Below are 27943 nucleotides of genomic sequence, written 5' to 3' on the forward strand. Positions count from 1 at the left end.
GTCTGAATGGAGGGGCTAGGTCAACAGTAAAATACTTTATTTATTCAACCACTCAGATAATAGTTGAAAATGACAAAAATATTTTATGGAAAAAACAATAACAAAGAGAAAAATTATAAAGAAAAAATGTAATTTAAATATTCCAATCTTAACATATTTTTGGCACTGGCTAGGGGCACCATATGTACATACAGTATAAAAGTTAGGGTACAGCACTTTTCTAGTCTTGATTACCAAAGCTCTCAGAGTCCAGGGTTGCTGTTCCTCCATTCACACACACACACACACATCTATGAGCAGCACCTTCGCTATCACTAGTACACCCTAAAAAATGTGACCAATGGTTACTCAAAAAAATTATGGCAAGAAAGTGACAATTCATATAATTGAGTAGATTTTAATTACAACTTTGATTAAAAAGCATTGAATAATTTAACTACTTTTAAACATAAAAAAAGATTTAAATTAACTAAGTTACTAAGCAAAATTGATTTAGATTTACTGAATGTTCAGTGGAAATGGATTTATTTTTACTCAAGATTTGGTGTAAATTAATTTGTTTTTACTGAAAATCTGGTGTAAAATTGTTTTAAATTTACTGAAATTCTGCTGTAAATTGTTTTACATTTACTGAATTTTCGGTGGAAATTGATCTATTTTTACTGAAAATCTGGTATAAATGTATTTATATTTACTGAAAATCTGCTGTAAATTGATTAATATTTACTGAATATTCAGTGGAAATTTATCTATTTTTACTGAAAATCTGGTGTAAATGTATTTATACCTACTGAAAATCTGCTGTAAATTGATTAATATTTACTGAATATTCGGTGGAAATTGATTTATTTTTACTGAAAATCTGGTGTAAATTTATTTATATTTACTGATTATCTGGGTAAAATTTGTTTAACCTTACTAAATATTAGGATATAAATGATTTGGATTCACTTAATATTTACTATATCAACTAATTTTGCATATTGTTCAACACAATTACGCTGCTATTCTTATTTATCTCTACGTGATTAAATAATGTTTTAATTCAAGTATTAAATTGCTTCACAATACTTTAAATCAATAATGTTGGATGTCACTTTGTTGCCAAAATTTGTCTATCTACCCCAATCAATACCATGACTTTTGGTGGCACAAGTTACTTCAGTAGGATCAACAGATCACCATGTATAACAAGAACAGTAGGTAAACATTTATTTGTGCAACTTTGCTTAAACATGTTTATTCAACATTTTTGAAGTGCAAATGCAAAAATACAAAAAAAACCAAGAAAGGAGTTATACAAATATTATGAAAAACATGTATATGTACAATAGGGATACAATTTATACTGCTAATCCGGGACAAGGTCTTGGATACTTTTTGACTTAAAATTCCTCAGTAAAAAATTTTAAATTTGCATCCCTAGTGTGCACAGTGGACAAAGTTTAAGAACAGTTGCATAGTAAAAAACATAATGCTACTCCCCTCAAATGAGTATGGTTGAGACAGGACAATCCCTCAACACAGACACTGTGGGATTTACCAAAGCCTTGAAGCAAAACTTAACTTGAAGAGGGACCCTTTCAAATGAAAGGAGATTTGTTTTGTCAATGTCAAAACTGTTGATGTTTTGCCATTGACCTAACAAACTTCCCTTCATTTTGAAAGTGTCCCTTTTCTTCAAGTTTCTCTAGGATAAGGTCTTGGATACTTTTTCACTGCTAAAATTGGACTAACTTAAAATTGGACTCACTTAAAATTTCAAATTTGAATCCCTAGTGTGCACAGTGGACAAATTCTAAGAACAGTTGCATAGTAACAAACATAATGACCCTCCCCTCAAATGAGTATTGTTGAGCAAGGACAATCCCTCAACACAGAAACTGTGGGATTTAACACAGCCTTGAAGCAAAACATAACAAGTAACTTAAAACTTGAAGAAGAGGGACCCTTTCAAATGAAAGGAGATTTGTTTTGTCAATGTCAAAACTGTTGATGTTTTGCCATTGACCTAACAAACTTCCCGTCATTTTGAAAGTGTCCCTCTTCTTCAAGTTTCTCTAGGATACGATATTGGATACTTTTTCACTGCTAAAATTGGACTCACTTAAAATTTCAAATTTGCATCCCTAGTGTGCACAGTGGACAAATTTTAAGAACAATTGCATAGTAAAAACATAATGACCCTCCCCTCAAATGAATATGGTTGAGAAAGGACAATCCCTCTACACAGAAACTGTAAAATTTAACAAAGCCTTGAAGCAAAACATAACAAGTAACTTTAAACTTGAAGAAGAGGGACCCTTTCAAATGAAATGAAATTTGTTTTGTCAATGTCAAAACTGTTGATGTTTTTCCATTGACCTTACAAACTTCCCTTCATTTTTAAGCTAGCAGCTTGTTCTTGAGGCTGTTCACTTTTGGAGACAGCTTTGAACAATCCAGTTCCAGGAAGAGTTTCTGGAAGGCTTCGAAAGTGTACCTGAGCTCCTTAGGATAGGCAAGATTCACTGCATATGTCAGTCCAACGAGCATGGAGCAAGCCCTTGGAAAATTGGTCAGTGCAGTCAGAACTGTTACGCGTTCCACCACGATACCAACTTTGTCGGCACCCTCTGATGTATTAATCTTGAAGATCTTCATCTTTTGGTCAGCAAGGTCCTGTGAAACACTGTCTTCATCAGCATCCTGAAAGATTAAAAACATTGTGTTTCTCAGACTATACAGCCAAATGTGAATGTTCTAATTGAATATCTCCCTCAGTGCATCAAACCCTTTGGACAATAAAATCTATTGAAATGGGCTGTCACAGCCTATTTCACCATTTATAACGCTAAAAAAAAAAAAATCTGAGATCATGTAATTGCAAAAGTATATTGCCATCCAAGATAACTTAAAAAGGATCAAACCAGCTCACCAACAAATAATAAAAATTAAGTGACACCAGAGATGATGGTCTGAACTGACTATTGTAGATATTTGTTAATTAAATTTTAAAATGAAATCAATGGATACCTACATAAATTATTTTCTTCCTGACACGTATGTATTGATAAATCTTATTTTACATTGACTTAAAAAGGCTGGTCACATGTCAACCAATCTTTATAAAGCACCCTTAGCTCATTATTGATTCTTGAAGTCGACCACAGCAACTGAACCAACTCTGCCTATTTTAGAAGTTGCCTCAGTATCTCTATAAAAGTCTCTCTCAACTGCTTTGTGAATAGTTCTTAGGAAGAAACTCTTAGCTAGGAACGTTTAGGGCTACATTATAAAGACAATAAGTAAACTGATAACTTTTGAATTCTGCCAGTTGGTGAATCAGATAGAGATGGGGAGGATTTAGTACTTTAAAAATTCCCTAATGGAAAACAAATGTACAATCCACAATGATTACTTACATGACTTCACAAACCTTAGCAGCTTGCCAAGAATTACTGGGAGTTACTTGTGATTGTATTTTGTGTTTTGAACTTCCCAAGACAAACCAGGGGGGAGAGATGAAAGAAATAGTGATCACCTTCTTTATATTTTATATGTTCTTCAACTTACATCATACTCTTTTAAGATTTGATCTGTCGATTCCCCAAGGTAAACAATCAAACAACGAATGACAACATCTCTGGATACGTGGATGCTAGGATTCCTTGGAGCCTGAAATGACAAATAAACATTATTCAAGTTCATGGTGTAAAAATCATGCACTGACCTAAAATTTGTTAAAGTTGCAATTTTTAACACTAGGTGGCTTATATGATTGTAAAATGAGCCCCTATCAAGAATCCTTGATGTGCTGTCTCAGGGACCAGTATAATGAAACGCTTTGTCATTTCTGAGGTTTCCTGGAAATCAGGTGATTCCGGGAAAGTCCCAGTAAAGAAATAGTGCATAAAAAAAATAGTCAACATTTTAGACCTTGCTTTTTGTATGGATTAAACAAACGTGACATAAAATGTTATTCAGTGAGCTTTAAGTATGTTGGCAGGCAAATTTTGTCACCTTTGGACAGAGCCAGACTACCTGTTCCCCCCCCCCCCTTTCTGGTTTTAAGCTGGTGTTGTGAACCAGATAATACAAAAGACAGTTTTGTGGCTCTTTAGATGATTTCCAATATGCTGAAAGTAGTCCTTCTCTGTATAACAACAAGCATCGCAATCTAAACACTTAAAAGCAGAGCAGATTCCTGGCTCTAGACTCTCAGCTGTATGGTATCTGGACAAATGGGTGTGAAGGGCACTCCCTGTTTTAAATGTGCAAGGGCAGCTTACATGTAGACACGGCTGGGATTGCCCAGGACCAAATGTTGCGTGTTGCAGTCTGTAGTGCTTAAGTAGATTTCCCTTTGTGGCAGACAAAGCCTTGCAGATCTTACACTGCCATCCCATAGGTGAAAACCTAAAGACATAAGAAAAACAAGTAGCCTTTATCACTAATAGTACGCATACTTAAATAAAACAATGTAATGTTAGAGATTTGGCATTTTCTTTAGTTTTTTTATGTTGTACAAATTAAGTTCAAATTTTATTTATAGACATTTGACTTCAAAATAATTTTCAAACAAAACCTTTTTTCACTGTTACAATATTACAAGAAGAAAGTTTGATTGATAACTGTCAACGCAATCAAATTCACATAAATGGTAAGAATGGTGTGTAAAAGTATGCGCAAACAATGTGTCATCTTAGCTTAATTAAACATCAATTGATCAGTATATCAATATATTTCTGGGTGATTTAATTTCAAATTCAGGTTGGAGCTACAGGTTTGGATCATCACTGACAATCAAAACTGCAGCAAATCTGCTTTTTAACCAGCAAAAAGTAGTAATAATAAAATGTTGTATTGCAAAACAAACGGTGTACAATCCTTTACACATGTATGTGAAATGTTATATCCAAGCATATTGTATTATGCATATACGTCTGATACATACCTCTTGATAAGTTGAAGTTGACATTGATTCATGCACCTGGGAAAAAAAAAAATATTACCTTTAATTCAATTAATTATCCAAAGAGGATACAAATCTATTACAGATTGTGGTCACTAATTCAACAGTTTTGGAAAGTTTATTAAGCACATTTCAGTCGGGAAAGTACTGAATACACAAGCAGCAGAGGGAAAAAAATATAATTTACCTATAACCTATTTATAGGCTATATTAAAATGCAGTGAAAATAGAAAAAACACAGCGCGTTTCCTCATTGAGATCTAAACTAAGCTTTAAGGCGAGTGAAGGATTTTTTTAGTCCACATTTTACACAGACAGAAATCCAACCAGCCGAGACTTCATGGCTTGCTTGCTTGCCTCAGCACGGCGCTGAAACTCGACGTGCATCTGGGGAAGTAGCGTGTACTCACTGGGACATGCTCCCTCTCTCTCGCACGCCCACACACAGCAGCAACCTCCAGTCAAGGGAGCTACGTGGCTAATGCTAACGTGCGTTAGCTTAGCTTCCCTGCCAACTATTTATGAAACTCCGCAGAAACTAAATAAAACTCACCAAGCCCGCCCGCACTGTTTCATAACCCACTCACACTGATTTCAGGTCGAGTTAAACCCTTAGTTCACCGTGTAAGATGTGAAAATAGTCCGTGGCTAAAGGCGTTTTTCCCACACTGGCCTGCCGAGGCAAGCTAACGCTACTTAGCATCACGCTAACGGCTCACTCATTCATTTAAATGCCAATATATAATGACAAGAATAACACCGGGATCAAACATAACTAGCAGAAAACACAAGGCAAGCCATCAACAGTATTTAAACATGTAGCAGCAGCAGCAGGTAACAGCAGCTAATATAGACTGATCCATCACTTACCTGATGCAGATGAAAGAGGCTGAGCTGAGTGGAAGCCGAGTACTTCATGCGCAGTCAAAATGCCAGCAGCCAATCAGAGTGAGTTCTCCTGTCGAAGGTGTCCAATCAAATCCATCAGAGCAGGTGCTGCAACACACACTGACGGCATGCTCACCTCTCTCTCTCTCTCTCTCTCTCTCTCTCTCTCTCATGCTCCTCTGATGTGTTCTAATCACTCACACCTAGAACTGATCTCAAACAAACACAAAGTAAACGTCAGTCCTGTTCTTGTCCTAATAAATTGTGATAGGTGATGGTGTTGTTTATTGTAAAAGTGTGAACTGAGCGCAGGTGAGAGGGGGAGTGAGGAGGGAACAGACTCCATCAGAGACTCTGACGCAGACAGAAGCTTGCATCGATGCAGAGTCATCCACGACAAGTGCGCCTGCGCAGACCTCTGTAGCGCTCTGATCAAGCAAGATGGCGGAGATTGCTGTATTCTTGGTGGAAAAACGCTATATTTTAGCAATGTTTCTTAATAAAAATGTGTTTTGATGATATTTATGGTGAGATATGTGTGTTTCAGTTTCAATATTTTCATTCATGGTTAAAAAACAAACCGCTAATATGTTTTCTAAACCCTATTTTCACAACCCTAATCTCAACCCATCTTTTGTAGTTCTAATGTGTTTTCACTATTAAGTGAGATTGGGACTGGGAACCTTGTTTGCTTTTTTATGTTTTTTGGTTTGAGAAAAACACCTGTTTAGTCAGATTTAGTTTTTCTTACTAACAAACGGTAAAATCTAGTGTTTTCAAGGTTTTGGCCCTCCTCAGTTGCGCCCCTCATAGGTTTGCATTGGGCTAGGGTAGAGGAGTTCAAGCCCTTTCCAAAACAGTTCATAACATATCTGTTGCATATTTAGTTTCCATCCTGGAAGCCATCAAAACTGACTCAGGTGCAAGGTGCAAAGGTCATCCCTGAGGAGCAGGAGCTATCCACAATTTTCTCACTGACATAATGTTACTCCCGAGGTCAAGACCTTAACGATGATGTCTTTGCTTTTGTCCTACGACAAAGTTTAGATTTCATCTTGCGCCAAACACAGGCCCTCTGGGGTGTATGTTCTCAGACCCCTTTGAGGTCCAAGCTGGATCAAATCTGTCAAATCTGTTTTAAGTGGTATTTAATGGCCAGATATGGTCAAAATATGTATGTTTGATTTATACACAATCATATGTTTCACTTTGGACCAAGTTAGAGACACCTTTATTCGTTAACAACCCAATTTCTCACACCCAAGCTTCAGACTGTTTGCCCTCCTCCCCTCTGGGAGGCGCTACAGGGTCCTCCGTTTCAGGACCAGCAGGTTCAGGAAGTGTAACATTATTAAAACCTAAGGCCTCCCAATGAGTAAAATCTATTAATTTTCTTGAACTTTGGACTTTCCTAAAAATTGCAATTAAATTCTACTAAGTGATTCAGAGCTGATTTTATTCCATCACAAATTAGTAAAATTCAATCAATAAAAACATCTAATTTGTTGAATTCAGCTCACTTTGATTCAAAACTGCACAAAGTCTTTTTTATTATGTAAAGGTGACTATTATTTATTTATTAAATATTAATTAACCCCAGTCCCACTTTTTAGAGTGTACTTTTACTTCAATACAATTTTACACTACTTTTTTCCACCTGTGGAAATAAGTTTTAAGAACGACAAAAATGAAAGAGTTGATTCAGTTTTGGTAGAGAGGGGGACTGATAGAATTAAAAAGTGATTGAAAGAAAGAAAAAAGTGGAGGGAGAAGGAAAGATGGCTAATACAGAAAGGAAGATGTGTGACAGAGTATGGGAAGCACGAGGAGGAGGAGGCAGCATGACAAAAAATAGGAAACCAAAGGGAATTGAAGAAGAAAGAAGGAGAGAGAGAAAGAGAAGGAGAGAGAGAAAGAGAGAGAGAGAGAGAGAGAGAGAGAGAGAGAGAGAGAGAGAGAGAGAGAGAGAGAGAGAGAGAAACAAATTGTGAAGGAGGGAGAGACAAAAGGAGCCTGATACGGAATAAAATAACGGGGGCAAGAGGAGGAGGGGGGAAACAAAATCAAGGACAAAGAGTAACTCTCACACTGTCACATTTAATTTTCAGTTTCAAAGGCTGCGTTTCCCCAACAGATTTCCATGTTGAATACAAAACAGCTCTGTTTCCACACCAAGGGGAGAAAGTGGCAGCCAGGAGGAGAAAGGGGATGGGGGGGGGGCTTGATTTTAACTTATTTTGAGCTTGTTAACAAGGTCCTAGGGTCGAGCCAGGGATATAAGGCAGTGACCATATGGTTAACACAAGTTAGCCACTTTACCCGGTTGGTAGGAGGCAGTGTGAGCCCTAATGTCTGTGTGTGTGTGTGTGTGTGTGTGTGTGTGTGTGTGTGTGTGTGTGTGTGTGTGATGCAGGGAGGCTGTGGCTGTATGTGTCTCCGAGTGCATGTGCCACCTGCCAGCTTCTATTTCTCCACTCACTAAACGCATGTGTGAGCATGTGTGTGTGTGTGTGACATTTGCCGTGCTGCCACCTGCACTGGTGTGACGATGCGTTCAGGCCCATTAAGCTTACAGGAGAAACCCATCCAGCATACGTTCGCTACAGTGTTAACTAACAGAAGAGACTGTCGCTAATTGCTTCCACTCCAGTCTCACTAATTGGAGTGAATAAAGATGATTAAAGGGGCTAAAAATAGCCGGAGGGAAGGGAGAATAGAAGGCTTTTATTTTAACAGTAAGGGAATTAGAAAACGAGCGATACTTAACTCATCTATCCTGACAAGTTTCACATCAGCTCTGTGTAATGATGGATCAACTGCTCGTGTGCCGCACACCACATACACACGCACACACACACACACGTAAACCCTAAATAATAACTAGAATGGCACCCAGTAGATCACTCTGCCAAGGCCCAACACCTCCCTCACACTCATAGAAATCTGTCCTTTACAGATGCTTGATTTTGTCATCCAGGTCCATAAATATCCCTGGATCTGCCCCATGTTCCAGATCCACACAGACATGTGAAGGGGTTCTTCCCTAAACCATAGCCCATCCTTCAACTAGGTTGTGTGGTTATCCATCCATATATTTTTTTTGTGTGTAACCCAATTTATAAACAAAAATACAAACCAACAAACATAGAAACAGAATGGGGGGTCAAAGGGTGTCAGCCCTATGCTCCCACAGCCCTATGTTCCCACATTTGTAAGGATTTTTTTTTCATTGCAATTTTGAAAATAAGGCCCTATGTTCCCACAGCCCTATGTTCCCACAGCCCTATGTTCCCACATTTCTAGATTTTTCTGAAAATTAAGGTTAGGGTTAGCGGTGTTGAGCTCAAGAGAGGGTTAGGTTTAGCGGTGTTGCGCTCAAGAGAGGGTTAGGGTTAGGGTTAGGGTTAGCGGTGTTGAGCTCAAGAGAGTTTGGAAGCTAGCTAGCTCCTTCAAATCGCCAGCTACGGAATGGTGAACCCTTAACTATCAGGCAGGGGTAGAAATGTGGGAACTGTAGGAACATAGGGCCTAATTTTGTAATGAATATTGGAAATGTGGGAACATAGAGCTGTGGGAACATAGGGCTGTGGGAACATAGAGCTGTGGGAACATAGGGCTGTGGGAATATAGGCACGCTCCCGGTCAAAGCATAACCTCTATGGCTAAGAACAACATTAAAATATTAATCATATGTAATTATGTGTGTGTATTTGTTGTTATGTAATACTAATATTAATGTGATTTTATAATCTGTTGCTCCTTTACCCTCAGTGATTAAAATGAGTGACGAAAACATATTGAATGACCACAACATAATGGGCATGCATTAATTTTCTGTTTCAGAGCCAGGACTTGAAGAATCTAAATTATTACTGGAATAATGAAAGATAAATTATGTTAAATATTTTTAACCCAAACCAAAAGAAAAGAAAACGGACACATGCATTGACATGTACAATCTTTCCATGTCAAGACTTCACCATGATTGTGCAACCTTTAGATGAACCCTCTTCGCTGTGAACGAACACACGTGTTTCACTTACTCCGGACGACCACATTGACGTTCTTTCGTGCCGGGTTGCCCACATTGTTGACGGCCGAGCAGTTGTAAAGGCCTGCGTCAGTTGGTGTGACCGCCCGCAGAATGAGCGTTGCCCCTCGAACCAGTGCGCTGAGGGGAAGTTTGCCGGTGGAGCACGACCACGTCACATTGGGGGGAGGGAAACCTGAAGTCACCTCACAGGTTAACTGCACGTCCTGCCCGGGGTCCACCACCACCGTGTCGTTGACTGACAGCCGGATCATTGGGGGAGCTGCAGGGGGGAGACACGGGATAAGAAGAGAGGAGAGAGGATTACAAATGCAAATCGCTCCCTCCCTGTAACACAAGGCAGAACTGAGTCTTTTTTTGCTTGTGCTTTGCAACCATTGTAGAGGATTGGTGGATGCAGATGTCAAAACCTACAGATGCTGAAGTCTGACTAATAATGTAATAATCGTTTCTGCACCTGTCATAGCGAGATGCAATTAAAGGTTTCTCAGTGGGGTTGCAGGATGGTTACAAGAGTTTGCATATAAGTGATGACATTATGTAGAAGTGAGAATGGGAGTGTTATGCTAATGTGTGTGTATTTATGTGTGCATAGAAAAGTGTGTGCACATACGCACAGCCTTGCTATGGAAGAAATGTTCCCACTAAAGCCACTTTTCCACTTTTCAAAAAACCTGCTGACACCCACTAGCGCCCACTAACACCCACTAACATCTGGCTTTTCTCAGCAATGGGAAGGCAGTCAATCAGCATCCAGTACCAAGTCAAACCACTGGGACTGTAGACACTGGGATTTATCGGCTCCAGCTCCGGTTGACAGTGATGGAAACAATGGCTGGAGGTGCTACTTTGTTCTTCCTCTTTATTTCCGGAGTCTAGATGCTCACGCTGCTCCTTTTCTGGTGCAACGTTATAACATATAACCTCTGAGTGTTGGTGCATAATTAGCCATGAACGACTGTGTACTTACTGGTTTGTATTACAACATGCAACAGCGATTTTGTTCTTCGTATCGTGCAAATGCAACACTGACAAGACAGATAAGTGAGAGAGAGATTCTCATTTGTGGTGAGTTCGGGATGTCGAACATGAGTGTCAGGGGGAAACAAACAGAAAGGCAAGCTACTCTACGATGGAAATGGAGTGAATCAAATACTCTTTTTAGCGAGTTTATCTGCATTTAAAAAAAACTGCTTTAAACGGCCAAATTTGGAGGAAAAGAGGTATAACTACGGGGGTGTTTACAACTATCCATCTATTATCTGTTCTGCTTATTGTTTTAGAGTAGCAAATGGAGCAAGAGCCAAATCCAGCTGACATTTGGCGAAAGGCCGAGAACACCCTGGACAGGTCGGAGAGCTCACATATAGAGACAAACAACCAGTGACACTCAGATTCTCACCTATGGACAATTTAAAGTATCTAATAAATGCAATATGGCCTTGGGTTTGACATCCCCATCTTCTGCTACCGATACTAGCAATTATATTTACTTGGTATCCAACTTAATCCTTGTTTCAATGGCCAAGTTGTGGTGTTTGAAGTCGGCACATATACAGGTATAAATGTGTTTTCGGCAGCAATAAAGATCAAATACACAAAACCACTCATGGGTATTTCATGGGAAGGAGTTCCAGATGACTGTGGAGGACTGCCACTTCCCTGTGAAAACCCCAAGACGCATAGGCAAGACCTGACCTCCAAACAAATCAGCACACAGCAGCTGTTCATGATTCTGTTCAGACTGCAATAATGATGCAGTCTTTGGATATGGGTATATATGTGCCTGAGTGTATGTTTGTGTGTTATAGAATTTCCCGTCCTTTCTGAGCGCAGCCTAATCCGCAAACCAAAGGTAATTCATGTCCCTGTTCCCCTGCTCTCATATCGGCCATGTCTTCTCCACTGCGTCCCTTTCCTGTGACTGACCTAACAGCAAAAGTACAGGATGACCCAAAATGCAACTGCGGAGGAGAAAAAAAAAATCCCCTTTGCCAGACAGAGATCGATTGGATACAAGCAGTTTCAGAATAAAAAAATGATAAAGAAAAAGGGCAGAGCAGTGGACGCACACACACACACACACACACACACACACACACACAGAAGAGGAAAGAGAGAATAAAAGACGTGACCGAAGTGGGAGAGGGGGGGAAGGGCTGAAAGAAAAGAAGGTTATTAATCTTCTAAGAGGAGGTTTGGAGACGGGAGGAAAGATTCCAGAGTGACAGAGCACAGTGAAACGTCCGCACAATAACTGTGTGTGTAAATACAATTAACAGTTGGAAGACAATAAATCTGTCTGTAGAGTTTGTTATTCCACTTGTCAGTAATCCAGTGTTGGAGATGCAGTGGCCCTTGTGTGCCCTCTTTTAGTGGGTAACTGTGGCTGTGTAACTTCGTCAGTTGATTTAAAATGTGTGTGATTAGCTATGGCTTATATGCTGACTCACTGACATGCTCATAATAAGACCAATAACCATGGTTTGATAATGTTTTAAACATAATGTTATACAACTTATGTATGTATTGATATTGCATTGATTTTTGAGAAGGTGGGACAAAACATTCCAATGAATTCATAATGTTGCTTTTTCTGGACGTGTAAGTGGCCAGTTGCTTTGTTAACAGATTTTTGCAGGTTTGTATAAGCTACTGAAAAAAGAAAGTAGTTAATAGAGCTGCATTATTTTTTTAATTGACTAATCCGTCTCCAATTTTTTCGATGAATTGATTAATTAGATAAAGTTAGGTACAATGCTGTTGTAACATGTATCAAATACATCTTTTATTTAATTATTACAGAACTATAATTCCAGTTTCAGATACCCACAATTTAATTCTGACTTGTCATAATCCAAGATCAAGGTGTCCTAAATTCATCTAAATTCAAGATAACAAAATTAGGTTTATGAAAAATGATTATAGTATAGGTAGCTTGAATCTTACTATGCATTTACATATGTTGAAATTTGGAGATTTGAGTACTTAAAACAGAATGAAAGATATTGTTTTTAATATTTAGAATTAAGTTTTATAAATCTTATATGAAAATGTCTCACTCTGACTGATATCTGTTGTGGATATTCACGCTTAACACACAGTAAAACTACTTGTCCTGCTTGTGTCTGATACAGAGAGCTGTCTGTGTGACTCACAGCAGACCAGCTGCACTGAGCTGAATTCAGGTCTGTATTTACATTTAACTCATCCACCAGGTTGTTTTTGTGCTTTAGAACAAATCGCTGGTGAAACAATCAGAAATGTACATTTAGTATTTTTTTTCTCTGCTTTGTGTTTGGCTCTCTCTCTTCTCATTCAGCTTTTATATCTGTTGACCACCGCTGCTATCTATCTCTCTCTGCTTGTTGAATCGGGTAAGCGACAGTCGTTAAAAGTACCAACATTTAGAAACCTAAAAAAAAACCTGTGTGACGCTCATTTCTAATGAAACAGCAGCGAAACATCACGGCAGTATGATCATAAAGCTGTTAATGATTCACCAGGTAACTGAAAGAAGAAGATGAGGAAGAAGCAGAAGCCTCCAACATGTTTCCTCCTCAGGTTCATTCCACTGTGATGTTGCGGTGCTCTTCATTGTGAAATCTGCTTTACACAGCTTGCCAACTCTCTTCTTGAAGACTTTATCTGACACTATTAACTATCCTCTGTATCATCGGCAGCGTTCGTCTCCGCCATTTTTTAAACGTTTAATCCTGAGAGGAGACGGCGTCGTCACGTGAGCAACACAAGGCACGGGATTGGCTGGTTTACTGCACTCACCTCAGCAGCCTCTGTCACAGTGTGTGCTGTGTATTATAACAGACCTGATGACTTAATTAGTGGCCAACTATTTTTATAATCAATTAAAAGCGATTAACAGTTGTTGCAGCTCTAGAAGATAACGGAATGGTCAATAATCAATACATTATCAATGAAATTCATGTTTGCAGGTTTGTGTAAAGAACTGTAAGAAAGACAGGAAGAAAGAAAGAAAGAAAGAGAGAAAGAAAGAAAGAAAGAAAGTAAGTCTACCTGTTGTCACCTCATTAATATTTCTGTTAAGCTAGAAGGTGACAATTGGAAACCAGGGTTGATCAGTGGTTATGCATTTTCGTATGCTTTGTAAAACCACTGTTTTTTATATGAGACATCATACAGGACTTCCCTGCAGTCTAATGATGGTGAATTATCTGTTTCAAGTGGATTTACTGCCTGATTCAATGTAAATCAGTGCACTTTCTACAGGATTTTAAAGGTCCAGATCACAGGTAGCCGTCTTAGCTGCAGCATCCTGTAATGTATTTTTTTTCATATCTCACCTTAAGGCGTAAATGGGCTGACAGGAAGGTAGCATTGAGAGAAATGAGCTTGTGACGAAAATGTCACCTATTTAAATCCCCAGAGTGGCTACTAAAATGTTTTGTTCTGTACAGTTAAAACCCCAGGGGTAAAATAGCAGGCCTCAGATTTTCTGCTAGAGCTGCTTAACTGGTTTTAAATTACTGATCCACTGTGTGTGCAGCTGAAAGGTTAGTTGATTATTTTTCTGGTGAAAAGAGATGGTCCAGAGATATTTGTCCTTTTGCAGTTTTATTTTTTTGTATCTAACTTCAAATATCACATGTGTTGTCGATCGTATGTATATATATATATATATATATGTATATCTTTTTTTTTTTAAAGGTCCCATCGTATGAAAATTCCACTTTTGTAGTGCTTCTACACGTTAATTTGGGTATCTGGCATGTCTACCGTCCCAAAAACTGTGGAAAAACACAACTCCCGCGATCTGGTGTGGTTTCTCTATGTCAGGAAGTATGCGCTAGCGAGCGTCCAATGGGGTTATGGGCATTCTTTACGTCATTGGCAGTTTTACGTCAGCGCAGAGACCCCCACCAACACTCGACCCACCAATCGATGGAACCACAATAGATTTAAGAACCACCCACTTTATTGACCGTCCATCGGTTTGCGCAGCGATTGCATTCTTGTGAGCCTTGTAAACACTTGGATAAGCTATCTAGCAGCATGAAACGAATTCGACCACCGAGAGCCACCGCATAGCCCATAGCCCGTAGCCTGGAGCCCGGGAGGCGAGAGCCCGGAGCCGGGAGAGTGAGCTGTTGGTGTTTTTTCCAGGTAGGAGCTCGGAGCTGCTTCACTGTGTTGATGCTGTGGTTATGCTGCCTCAACTGAATGTGACTTTGTTGTTGTTAGCAGCAGCAGCTAACGCTGGCTTCTGTGTGTGTGTTTTGCCCCGGTGGAAGCAGCATGTATGAATACAAAACAGCTTGCTGCTAGCGACGCTAACGCTAGCCTAGCGTTATATGTATGTGTATGTTTGTGGCGTCCCGGGCATGCAGCACGTTTACATAGAAAACAATGCACTCGGAGGCTAACCCGACTCGTAGCTTCTCTTGTGTGTCTGTCTTTGTTAGAAACTAGCATTGGAACGTGTTCAAGGACCCCCCCCCGGTCTCCAGTTGCATTGTACCGGTGCCGGGGGGGTCGCTCAGCGCCAGGGTGGCGAAGCGGAGGAGGAGGAGGGGGGCAGAGAGCTGCACATTATAACTTTTGTGGCTCTTACAGATTTGCTCCACGCAGCCCGAGCTGCACGAACCGGTGCCGGTCACCAGCAGCTCGCTGCCGCCTCCGTCGCTCGCTTTAAAATAGACTCATACCCGGGGTTTTAAGTGCATTTCGCCGCAGAAGTTGCAGCAGTGTTAGCTTCCAAGGCTAGCCCCCACATCCCTTTGCCTGTGTGTGTCTGTGTCTATCTGTGTGTGTGCGTGTGTCTGTGTGTGTGTGTGTGTGTGCGAGCGCTCAGACACAATTATATACTGTATACACACATATCTAATGCATGTATTTAAATAAATGTACATCCTTATCAGAGGGTGTAGTAGTTTTAAAATTGTAGCTTCAATGAAGAAACACAACAAACAAATACAGAAATATGTGCAGGACAGTGACTTAAAATTATTTTAACAACCTTACATATGCTAAGGACAGATTTAAGACGTGAAAGTGGATGTGTGTGTGTGATTGACAGGGGGGGGCGGGGCGGTGAGAGGGGGGGGGGGGACTCAAAAGAGGTCAATCTTAAGAGGGCTGTTTTAGACAGGGTAAAAAGGCTGTTGTTTTAAATGATCCTTGTGGTATTTTGACCAAAAAATGTTACAGACATTTCATTAAGACCCCAAGGAACCATATCAACTGTGGTAAAATGGGCATACGAGGGGACCTTTAAGAATTATTTTTGGGCGTTTATGATTTGAAAGGACAGAGATTGAGGCAGAGAGTCAACAGGGGGGGTGACACAATAAAGGACCGCTAGCGGATGACCTATACAGTGCCCACGTTCTGTATATTCTTGTAGGTAGAAACGTTTTGTTAAACATGTCCATCCATGTCTTTTCATCTCTTTTATAAACACACTGTGCATCTAGATAATCAGAATCTGTAGTCGAGGGATGAGATTTTTTGTTTTTGTTGCTAGTCTTTTCGATTCAATTTTCATCAATCACATTTGAGCAGGCTTTGAGTGTTCATGCAAAGAGGTGTGAACAAAGATTAGCCAAAATGTCATCTGGCCCTAAAACACCTAGAAAAAGTATCATTGTTTGTGTTTTTTGTAGAGAAATTTGACTCGATTAACAAAATAAACTAGCTGTGTACACTGTATGAGGAATGGTCAGGGGAAACCCCAAAATATTGTCAATGGCTCTGCGATTGATGTCCTCATAACATATCTGCTTTTATTATTTGGGATCAGTGCATGATTTCATGTTAACCTTCTCTGAACAATCCAAAAGAGCATTATTTTATGATTTTACAATTTATTTTTGGTAATTTTGCAGAATTAAACTCCAGACTGTTTTTTTTTTTTCTTTAAATGAGCACCAGCAGAATGGAAGGAGGAGAATCCAGGCTTTTATCAACCTGAGAGACTGTTAATCCTCAGCGAGAGTCCGACCCCACAGAGTACAGGAAGCAATTCATTCCTCTAATAGACTTTATGCAGTACATCCTCTCATCTAATCTCTTTTGTAACAGATTGCAATTGCTGTAATGAAAGAGGTGCACGGAGGCTCGACAAACTAGTTTACAGATGCACAAAGCTGTGCATACACACGTACACACACACACACACACACACACACACAGGCGTGTACTCTTAAATGAGTGACAAAAAAGTGCGTTTAGCTAACCTCGCTAGAGATGGCACTCAACCTGACAAGAAATTGTGGCTGATGTAACAACTGCAATCAGCACATAAATAGCACTGTCTCCTCCCATTGTATCACATCCCAGCAGCAGGAGAGTAAAACGCTGTAGGTCTGAAGAGAGCATCACGGGAATCTCCTCGGAAACCGTTTTGCTTGGTGATTTGTCCGTCTGCGAGATTCAGTTAGAGTGCTCTGATGTGTCATTGTAATCAGGGATATATTGTTGATGAAGCTCGATGCGTCAAAGTCAGTCTTCATGTTGCTCTTCATGTCTGCATGTGGTAGTTTGTGTCTTTCTGTGATGGACCTGTGAAATGTTACTTTGTATAAATAATATATATTAGAAAAAGTGAGTAAATAAGAAGTAAATAGTGAGTAGATATATATTGTTTTTTTATTGTTTTTTTTCTTATGTGTGTGGTATTTACTGTATTTTTAAGTTTCTATGTTCATTGTATGCACCAATAACCAGAGCAAAATCCAGGTAGGTGTAAACCTACTTGGCGATAAACACCTTCTGATTCTGACCTGTTCACGATCTGTCTTTTTCTTTCTCTCTGATTTCATAGAAGCTACACATGTCACTATAGATAATAACTCATTTTTATTTAATGACCTAACGAATGATAACCCAAGAATGGTGATGTATAGAAAAAGATGTAAGCATAGGCAGAGGTCAATTTAATGATGGTTTCTGTTCATCCACAGAAATGAACCCTGGAAAATATCTGAAAAATTGAGGCTTGAGTTTGAGAGATTGTCTTTAAAACATGAAGAACACAGCAGGAGATTCACTGGGTCAGATGCTTTCACAACAACACAAATGTTTTCAGAGTGCTCAGGCGAGGGGTTGCGTCTGAGTAGAGCATGCAGGAGGCAGGACATATAAAATAACGGAAATCATATCGTTATTGTTTGCAGCACATCAATTATGTCGGCCCTTATCATCCAAAGCTTTCAAACTAGGTCCATTATCTTGCTCATAATTTTGTGGAAATCTTTCTGCTGTTTGAAGCAACCGACTCTGACATTTGCGTCGGAAAATACAAATCTCACAAACAAACCCTGCTGTGGATTTCACTGTTTGGTTTCTCCTTCCTAGTTGTCAACATTACTGAAATTCAATGATGTATTGTTGGTCGTAATAAAACAGATTTCTTGCGTGTTGTTTTATCATTTTTGTGATCTTATGTGATATTATTGATGTTCATTTGTAAAACAATGCAAGAAGGGAAGATGGACAAAGGCCACAGGAAAGGAAGAATTAGTGGAATGCTTGACAAATGAGAATTAATGGAAAAACCTTTGTAAAAAACATTCAGCATACTAGGGAAGAGTAAAAACCCACATCACATGCAGAGGTGGTGAAATGCTAATCTTAATTGATTACATGCATGATGTCAAGCACACACTTATCTTAGACTGAAAAGAAAAACGTGTGGGTTTAGTTTCTTCTCAAGGTCAAGAATATGGCCTTTAGGAAGTGATTATCACCCTGATTTAGTTGCTATTGTGCACACACACACACACACACAAACACACACACACACACATACACACACACGCACACACAGCCAACTGATAATCCCCCTGCATTTATTTGTGAAACAAATTAATAAACAACCAAACAAATTAAACACATAATCCAGAAAATAATAAGCAAATTATAGAAAGAAAGTCTGCGCAGAGGAAAAAACAACATGAGAGTTAAAACTAAGAGTGAAGCGACGAGGGAGGAACTGAGGATTTGAGAATTATTGCTTCAATTTCCTGGGGATGCGTGGGTGACGGTAACAGTGGGATCAGCCAGTGCTCTTCCTAAAGTAAAGGGATTTATGGGCAGTACAGCAGTTTACAACCAGGTAACAAATGCCTCTCTCTTCTCTCCCTCCCTCCCTGCCTCCCTCTTTTCCTTCTCGCTGTCAGTTTGTCACCTCTGTATCTTCAATATCCATCTTTTTACCTTCCCTTTCGCTCTGTCTCATATACCTGGGTCTCATTCTTCCTTCTTTCTGCAGTTTTGTCTTTGTTCACTCACTATGAATTATTCCTTCTATCAGTGTTTTTGTGTGTGATAATGGCAAAAAAATCTAAAATCACAACACCTCTATCTGGAACTAACACAGAGGTGGTTTTGAACACTTTGCTGAGTGTTTATGTGTCTGTGGACAGATTGTGTTAATTTTGAAACTGTGTGATTCGGTTACAAAACTTTAGAGTCACTTTAACCTGCAGCATTTTCTACGAGTAAAGAAGCTGAACATTTCTATAGATATTAACAAGAAGAAAATATCCTCAATAGAAAACACAACCTCACATCCGTCTACCTTTTATAAGGTAAAAATAAGAAGTCTGACTCCCTGCAACACTTTGTTCTAACTCAAAGATCTCAGCACCATCAATATCAGATTTTTTTCATTAAGATACAAACATTATTTCCTAAGAATCTTTTTTTGTTTGTAATCTTTCTGCTTACACAACTCTACACTTAAATGCTGTCTCTTTTCATTTATGTTTTTACATTGTGTTATTTTGTTGATGTGCCCTGTTATACACAAGGTTACTGTGTTTTTTCTTCCATGTAAAAACGTTTTTTTGGGGGGGTGGGGGTCCTCACAAGTGTAGAGGATGTAGCCCCTTGTACAAATTGTTAAGACCTATGAGGTTAATTGTGATTTATGAAAATGGGCTCTGGTCGATTGAAGGTATTTAAGGTACGTTAAAGGTTCATCTTGGTTTGTTTTCGGCAATTTTCTCTTTCATTCCCTTTTCTCTACATAACCACTCTCTGACAGATTATAGCTTCACATAAAACTGGCTGAACAGATGCAGCACACACAGCCTTTACTACTGAGGTTTCTTGCAGATTGTAGATTGATCCTCAGCTTTTCAAAGGGGAATTCACACTCAATAGGATTATATACCTATATATGTTATACGCTTCTTCGACTGTCATATTGTTGTGAAGGTACACTGTAGAGTTACAGCAATCAATATAAGACTAAATCTACTTGCCCATAATTCAGACGGACTGGATAACACAGTTTGTCAGCAGGTTTAAATCGTTGTGTTTGTGTGAAATTTTGCTGTGATTCACCTTTGTATAAAGAAATCATAAAAACTTCATAAGGCTCAGCATTTACAAACTGTAAGAAAGTCTCTGATCAGTGACCGAAACGATTGTATTGGAACTTGGCGTAAGGGTGGAGTATAAGCCAAAGAAGACATCTTCAAAGCTTCAAAGAGCTTTTTTTTTAGTTTCTTTAAGAAATTAAACAGAGATCTTTGTGAAAAAGAGAATACATTTAATGTAAGGACTGTTGGGCCTTGGTGGACGTATGCGCTCTGCAGTGTTGTTTTAATGGTAAGTATAATTTTAAATTGTTCCTTTAGTATACATTTTTTAATGCGGATAAATTTGTGTTCACTGAACCATAACACTTATGTACCACCCGGATGTTTTCTGATGGAGCCCATTACTATAAAAAACATCAAGGGTCAGATGAATGATTTAAATCATTTTGATTATGTCTTATCTGTTATTTCTGTAGTAAAGCTTGTAAATATTGTATTAGCTACTTAAAGATATATATATTAATCCACGAATGGTGGTGGTATTCAGACTTTGGTATTCAGAGAAAAAGTTGATAAAGTGAAGAAATGAGGGGGAAAAACTTTGAAAACTATATTAAGAAGTAATGTGCAAGGAATGACACTGAAACTGATAGGCAAATTGCTATTTCCATACTTGTTTCCATAGTGCCCATTTTGACAAAAAATTAAAAGTCCCCAGAAGTCAATCTAATGTTTTGCTCCATCCCTACACATGTCCCGGCCTTGTTCCATTTCCCCATTCCACCCCGTAAGCCATTGTTTTAAATAACAGCTCAATCTCCAGAGCACGGCTCCCATGTTTTTTTTTCCACCAGAGGCCAGTGGAGAGGATTTGTCCGCCGTCGAGAGTTACTGGAGGGCACAAGCCCCAGACTCAAATCCCAAACTGAGATTATGATATAAAAATCAATCAATCCCCTTGTTCCCGCGCGGTGTATCAGTGTGATGGCATGACCTAGTTGGATGAATCTAATCTAAGCAGTGACTGACGCTGCAAGGACAAAAAGGATCTCAGTGGGGGGGAGAACAAAATACACTCATTGGATAAATATTATGGAGGGAAAAAAAGGAAAAAGCAGGAGCTCACTGTGTGTTCTCCTCTGTTTGCAATCATCTCTATTCCTGTGGCCATCTCTCGCTTTCTCACCTCAGTGTATCTGTGATATTTCTCAGAGTGTTGTGGCTGAAATATATTTAAGTTCAGCTCAAACTTAATGCACCTTCACTTTTCACAGGTAGTAGTCAAGTGTATTTAATATCCAACATAAATAGCAGATCTGGGCAGGATTAGATACAATCATAGCTATTGTGCACTTATACTTTATGAAAAGTGGAGCCTAGGTATGTAGGTCCTGCCCACACACGCGCTCAAGCAATCGCAATCATGACATTTTACCTTGTTTTTAAAGCGAACTTTAAAAAAATATAATGTATGAACAAACATCAGTGTGCTAGGAACTACCTATAATGAACAAAAAACATCTTTGAGAAATCCTTGTCCTTGTTGTTGTGAACATTGACTTTTTAGTTTGGTCCAGGTCCCATCCTCTAACAAGGAGGATGTGGAATTCATACAGCATCCAGGCACTAGAAGGTGATCGAGATGCATCCATATTAATATACAGTGTAAGGTTCGGTGTGGGAACCTACAGGTGTGTGCATGGTGAATATCAGTACACCATTATAGTTGGCGTGTGTGGCTGTGGAGAGAGTGTGTGAAAAAAAGCAAATTAGAGTCTTGGGGGAACCATGTTAATGAGGTTTATTTTAAGAAATGTGTGTGAGCAGGGAGAGAAACTTAAAAAAAAATATATATAAAGACATTTCCTAAACTGCAGCGTCCTCCATCCTCAGCTCCAACACACTCAAGCCAAGTTTCCTAAACTACCGGGGGAGCAGGTTAGGAAGTTGAGACACACACATACACATGTAGACACACACACAGACTAAGCTGTGTATGTTTTCTGCCACTCTGTGCGGTTGTGCGGTCCAGACAGATGGGCCGTTCTGGCAACAGTCGGCGTCCTTGTGCCAGCACCAGGCAGGCGCACAGTGCTGATTGTTAAGGTATTTGTGTGTCTGTGTCTTTGGGTGTGTGTGTGTGTGTGTTGTCTGAGCTGTAGGGGTAAAACTGATCTCAGCCACATCCAAAGAGAGGAGATGAGAGGTACACAGAGGGAAACAAAATGAGGATCACTTACATCACAGAGGAGGACCATTTAAACCTGTTTGTTTAACTCTCCGACGTGTTGATTTTCAACGCTTGTGGATTTTTACGACTCAAGATAAGTTTCAACTAATGTATAGAGCTGAGGGCCAATGAGGCAAAAATGGGCTCCCTTGCATTTGGTCTGCCACTAATGACTGACCGGGTATTACACCTCATGAATATTATCTTAAATAAAATGCATATATACATACATATCAAAAGCTATTCATGTGTTTAAATAAATCATATCCAAGACACACTTAGTCCCCAAAGATCCATTGAGGGTTCTCTCTTTATTAAAGGCAGTTCTCTTCTATCATAATCCATCATTTACCATCTCTTCTCCTCTGTGGTGTTAGCTCAAAATTAATAACGTGTCTGAGAGCCACGGCACATTCACCTGAGTATTACTACTAGCCATGTCCATCTCTCATTTTCTATCTGATTTATTCTGAGGCTTTCATTTCCTCCTCTTTCTATATCTGTCTGCAACCACCTCTCTCTCCTGTACACTCTTTCACAGAAACTTAAAACTTTGTTCCCCCTTCTTTTATCTTCTGCACTTTCAGCTCACTTTAGATAATCTTTATCTCTAACAGGCCTTATTGCAAGAGTGATAACTTCTTTAGTTCAGAGTCTGTAAAACATATAAAACAAAACAAGTCAGAGATACTTGTGGCAATGAAACAAAGGAAGCAACGAATAAAACCTTGTCTCTTTACTCTTTAGTGTGTTACTGAGTTACATTATTGCCATTAAAAAGATATCAAAGATTCACAGTGTCTGACTCCTCTATTCCTCCAGTGTTAAAATAAACTATTACAAAGTCAGGTAATTCAAGTATTACTTTAAAGTTGACTTAATGTTAGCATGGAATTAAATAGTGTCAAATATAAAAGTACTCAAGGCAGAGGAGATGTTCACTGTAACTAATGAATCATAATGTCAGAGTATTTTAGCGTTATACTTTAGATGGAGCTTATTTTCTGCTCTTTTATACTTGGTTTAAACTGACTAATTCATTATGGGTCAATTTAATAACTGGCTCTTTAATTGAGGTGTCAATTAATGACATGGTTTGCAAAACAAATCCTCACTTCTCAGAAGTTGGTGCCATTTAATATTGAGTATTATTGCATAAAAAAAATACTTAAACAATTAATACATTTTTCATGCATTATTATTTGATTTAATTTAGTCTCCAACAGTATTGGATTATTGAATCAGTTGACTACTTTTAAATACTCGTGGGTAGTTTATTTTATAACAATGTATCATATTTCATAAGCTGTCATGTGTTTTGTATACCTCAATTTACCTCAATTCCCCCAAAAATACGTAGATGGTCATATATAGATGTAGTGAAGCAAATAAGTACAATAATGGACTCTGAAATGTACATTTGTTATATATTATGTTAGTACCTAGAATGCAAAGTGCACTTAAAATGCACCTAATTATATTGCAACACAGCATTTAACATAGAATACTGAGATACTAGAACTGTATGGACCAATAATATGATGCTTGTTTTATCTACTGTTCTGTTGATTCACACAGTTTAGTTTTTCTGAATCACATTCAATGATACTATCATTGATTCCTTTCTGGACAGGTGACGTTTAGTGCCTTGCTCGAAGGAAAGTTTAACGTACTTGAATAAGATCAATACCACAGTCATGTCTGTAGGGTAAATATGATGCTCTACCACCAGAACCTGCTGTACTCTTTCTTCGAACTACTACTCTATACACAAATTGCTGTGAACGGATTAAATAAATGTGATATAATGTGTTAATTCATGTGTTAATTAGTGAGCTTTAGCCGTGCTAATAAGTCTACTTTGATCAGAACCAGGGCTTGATCTTCTCATCGGAGTCCAAGCAAGAAAGGAAAAAAAAACACTCAACAAGTTGAACTATTTCGGCGTAAGAGGATTTAAAGACGTTTTATTCTGTCCGTGGGGCTGCTTTTGGTTAAACTATAGCCATCTGTTACTTAAAGCAATCTGCACAACTTTGCTGTTTCTACATTTTCAGTGTATATTTATTCAGGGCCTTTGAGTGGGAAGGGAGAAAAAAAAAGAATTAGACACCATGCCTGAACAGCGCTCTTATCTTCAAATGGTTTATAGGCATGTAGAAAACAAGTGTAGTGCTTCGGCTCTATAGGAAGAATGTTTCATTAGGTTTGACATAGAGGACCTTTCTTTTGAATACACTGACACTACAAAAAGGATTTAAATATAGCTGATAAAAGGGCTGAAAAACACTTAAAAAAAACTATAAAGCTCTTAACTGTCGAGCACGACTTATACTAACATTCATTCCCGCTGGCATTTAGAAAATGCACCGAAAAGAAAGGGGAGAGAAGAAAAGGACTTCAGTGAATACTGAATAATAAGAAATAAAAAAAGCACAAGCCCGGGGTTTTTCCCTCGTGGTGTATCAGTCTGACCATAACAAATCTGACAGGGTTGTCAACGGCAACAATGTTGTCGTGAGTAACAGAGTTGCCGAGCGGTGGCGTGGCGATGGACAGAGCAGTGTGGAGTGAATTGGAGATAACAGGAAGTGTGACAACTGAATCTCAGCTGACGGCCCCGAGATGAGCTCTGAGCAACAGAAAAACAAGACAGGCGAACACCAATCCCACGTGGGGGAGGCAGGCGAGCGGCGAAGGGGGACTGAGAGCAAATTTAATAGGAGGGTGAGAGATTGACGGAAGTGGGAGAAAGGAGGATGTGATTTCCCCGAACAAGTAAAGACTGAAGCAATTTGAACCTAGAGAGAAAGAGACAGACAGCAAGAGATTCACGAGCCACGATACAGCAGGCGTGCGGAGAAACGTCAGAAGAGATGAAAGACTCAGAGACAGAGAGAGCAAGAGTCAAAGCAGGGAAAAAAAATGCCACCTTTTGTGAAGGCATGAGCATGTCTCAGTTTGTTTTCGCCAAAACAACCAAACAACTGAACTTACCGGTCGCGTTCGTGAGCCTGAAAGTGACCGACTTGTCCCCGATGTTGCACACATTGCGTACGGACACCTGGCAGGTGTAGTCAGCAAAGTCCTTGGGTCGGAGGTTTTTCAGCTTCAGCACCTTGGTCTCACCCTGGATGGGACAAAACATAAAGTTCAGGATTTTCATTACCTGGGTGGTGAATAAAACATTTGTTTGCGCTTTGACTGGTTTTTGTTGCTTCTGTCCAGCACCTTATGCTCATAAAGTTCCCCCCCGTAGCAGAATTTTTCTGGCCACACTGTCCCTCTGCCACACTGTCATTTGGCACACAGGCCGCATGGAAAAATGGCACTTGGGCGGTCTGCTCCTGTTTGCCAGATCTGGGCCACAAGTAAGCCAAAGTAATAACGTCCATCAACCAAAAGTGGTCCAAATGAGTTCTGTGCAATTTGGATCACATTCACCATTTACCACATGGGCCACTTGAGGTTCACAACCAGATTACACCTTACCTGAATCACTGCAAATTTGCCAAAAGTGGCCCTCAAGTGTTTATGGTTACTGGACTACATTGGCCACTTTAGGCTATTATCCATTTTGTTCAGGCCATGTTGGGCAAGAAGGGCTGCATCATTGCCTGAAGTTGCCCACATCTGTATGCTATCTGGGTGGGATGTGTGTGCCTTCCAAACCTGTCTACAAAACATGCACACAACATCATACTGAAACAGAACATTTAAATATATATATATATATCATCACATGACCTTCTATGTAATTAATAGAAGGTTAATAATCATATAAAAACATTATCCTAACCATAGATCTAATCTCTCCACATTACATAACACTAAGAATATATCAATAAGAAAGCTCCAAGCCTTTTATTTGAGTCTTTTCTAAACTGGGTTGAATTAAAGTCACATAAATGTTTGATGAGCAGCAGTGTGATAAACAGGGTCAAACACACACACACACACACACACACACACACACACACACACACACACACACACACACACACACACACACTCACACTGTGTTTGTGTGCTTTCGAAGCTCTGATTATCAACTGAAGTATGTAAGATCTTGAATTTCAAATGCATGAGCATCACCATCAGGAAAATTTAACGGAAGCTGAGTACGTCCGTGCTAGCGCTGACTATTCATGAAGCTACTGTATGTCTCTTGCCATGTCAACACCTTTCTCTGTGCTTCTCATGCAGATGCTCCCTTTCAACATCGCTGATGGTCGTTCAGATCAAGACTTCATGCCTGATACTGTACGACTGTCGGCCTGCGCCAGGAGGTGATTGACTAACAGTGTCTCAGGCAGCTCTGAGAGGAGCTCCACTGGCTGGCTAATTGAACTCCAGGGGATCTGCTTTGTGGCTGACTGACACTTTGATAAGTGGATAAAGGGGAGAAGGGGGGGGGGGTCCTTTGTGGAGGCAGTAATTGTGCATTCAGGCTGAGAGACTGTTTATTTAGTTATTTGGTCATCTTTCTGACTCGCTGGTTAACAGAAAGAGTAACCCGCCGACTGATGGGATGAGCAGCTTATTTCAATATGCCTGAGAGCTGATGATTCTCTGTTGACAGACCTAGATCTCAATCAGACCTGGTATAAGCTTCCCACGTGATCCGAACACAAGTGGTCAGCGTTAAGTTCAGATCTGAATTCACTTTAATGGGTCCTGAGATACGACCACTCAGACCAGATGGAGGTGGTCTGGGAAACATGTGGCCACATTGTTTTGCTCTGAGGACGTAAATGCATCCTGGGCCACAGCTGGCGCCTCTGACCTGCTGCTGTTTAAATGTGATTCATGATTTTTAGAGCCCATACACTGATATATTTGTAGCCACCGCCACAATATCAACACTGCTCACCAGATAATGATCTAAAGTCTTTTTCTCAAATTTGTAAAATCTTTCTTCACAGCCCAACTGCACAGAATTAATTCAACCCCTCCAAAGGGGGACGTGAGATTCTATCATTAATGGTCCCTCACTTTGTGTGTGTGAGCAGACGTACTCAGATCGGATCTCTCAGGACAGATGATTGAACAGGGACAAACAGCCAGATTTGATGTCTATGTGTATCCAGTTCATTTTAGAGCTCATGTTGTAGGAATTAATACAATTTAATATTTGTCTGCTAAGGTTGGACACATTATTTAATCCCTCATTTTTGCTTTTGCTTACACTTAAGCTCTTGTCTTTTTGTGTTTCTTTAAAGGCTAACAAAAAGTGACATGTCAGTCCAAAGTCTTTAAATGCTAAATATAACTCTTTCTTGAGCTCCATGCACGCTGATTTGGCATTTGGAGATTGGCATTCACAGACCTGCAGCTCTGACTTAAGGTTAAAGCTACTGGAGAGTTCAGAAATGGGGAGCTCGTGAGTGGACAGTTAACTTCGTATGACCCTGGAGCCTCTGGGTCACAACCATAGAGTTTTAACAGTGTTCATGTAAACACTGGACATTCAGCGGGAGTAGAGAGATTTGGAGTGACATTTTCTCAAAGAT

At 39.5% G+C, this 27943-nt stretch overlaps 1 protein-coding gene across 1 annotated transcript in view; it reads right to left on the reverse strand.

Moving 5' to 3' along the window:
• Positions 1 to 27943, reverse strand: part of LOC132998627 (MAM domain-containing glycosylphosphatidylinositol anchor protein 1) — a 179111-nt gene that overhangs the window by 43708 nt on the left and 107460 nt on the right. Inside the window, exons 6-7 of the mRNA XM_061068356.1 lie at positions 25428 to 25560; positions 9886 to 10155 (exon numbers count right to left, since the gene is read on the reverse strand). Coding sequence (XP_060924339.1) covers positions 9886 to 10155; positions 25428 to 25560 — 403 coding nt within the window. The remainder of the gene's footprint in view (positions 1 to 9885; positions 10156 to 25427; positions 25561 to 27943) is intronic.

Source organism: Limanda limanda, chromosome 3 (genome assembly GCF_963576545.1).
Source record: "Limanda limanda chromosome 3, fLimLim1.1, whole genome shotgun sequence".
In the NCBI taxonomy this organism is placed as follows: Eukaryota; Metazoa; Chordata; class Actinopteri; order Pleuronectiformes; family Pleuronectidae; genus Limanda; species Limanda limanda.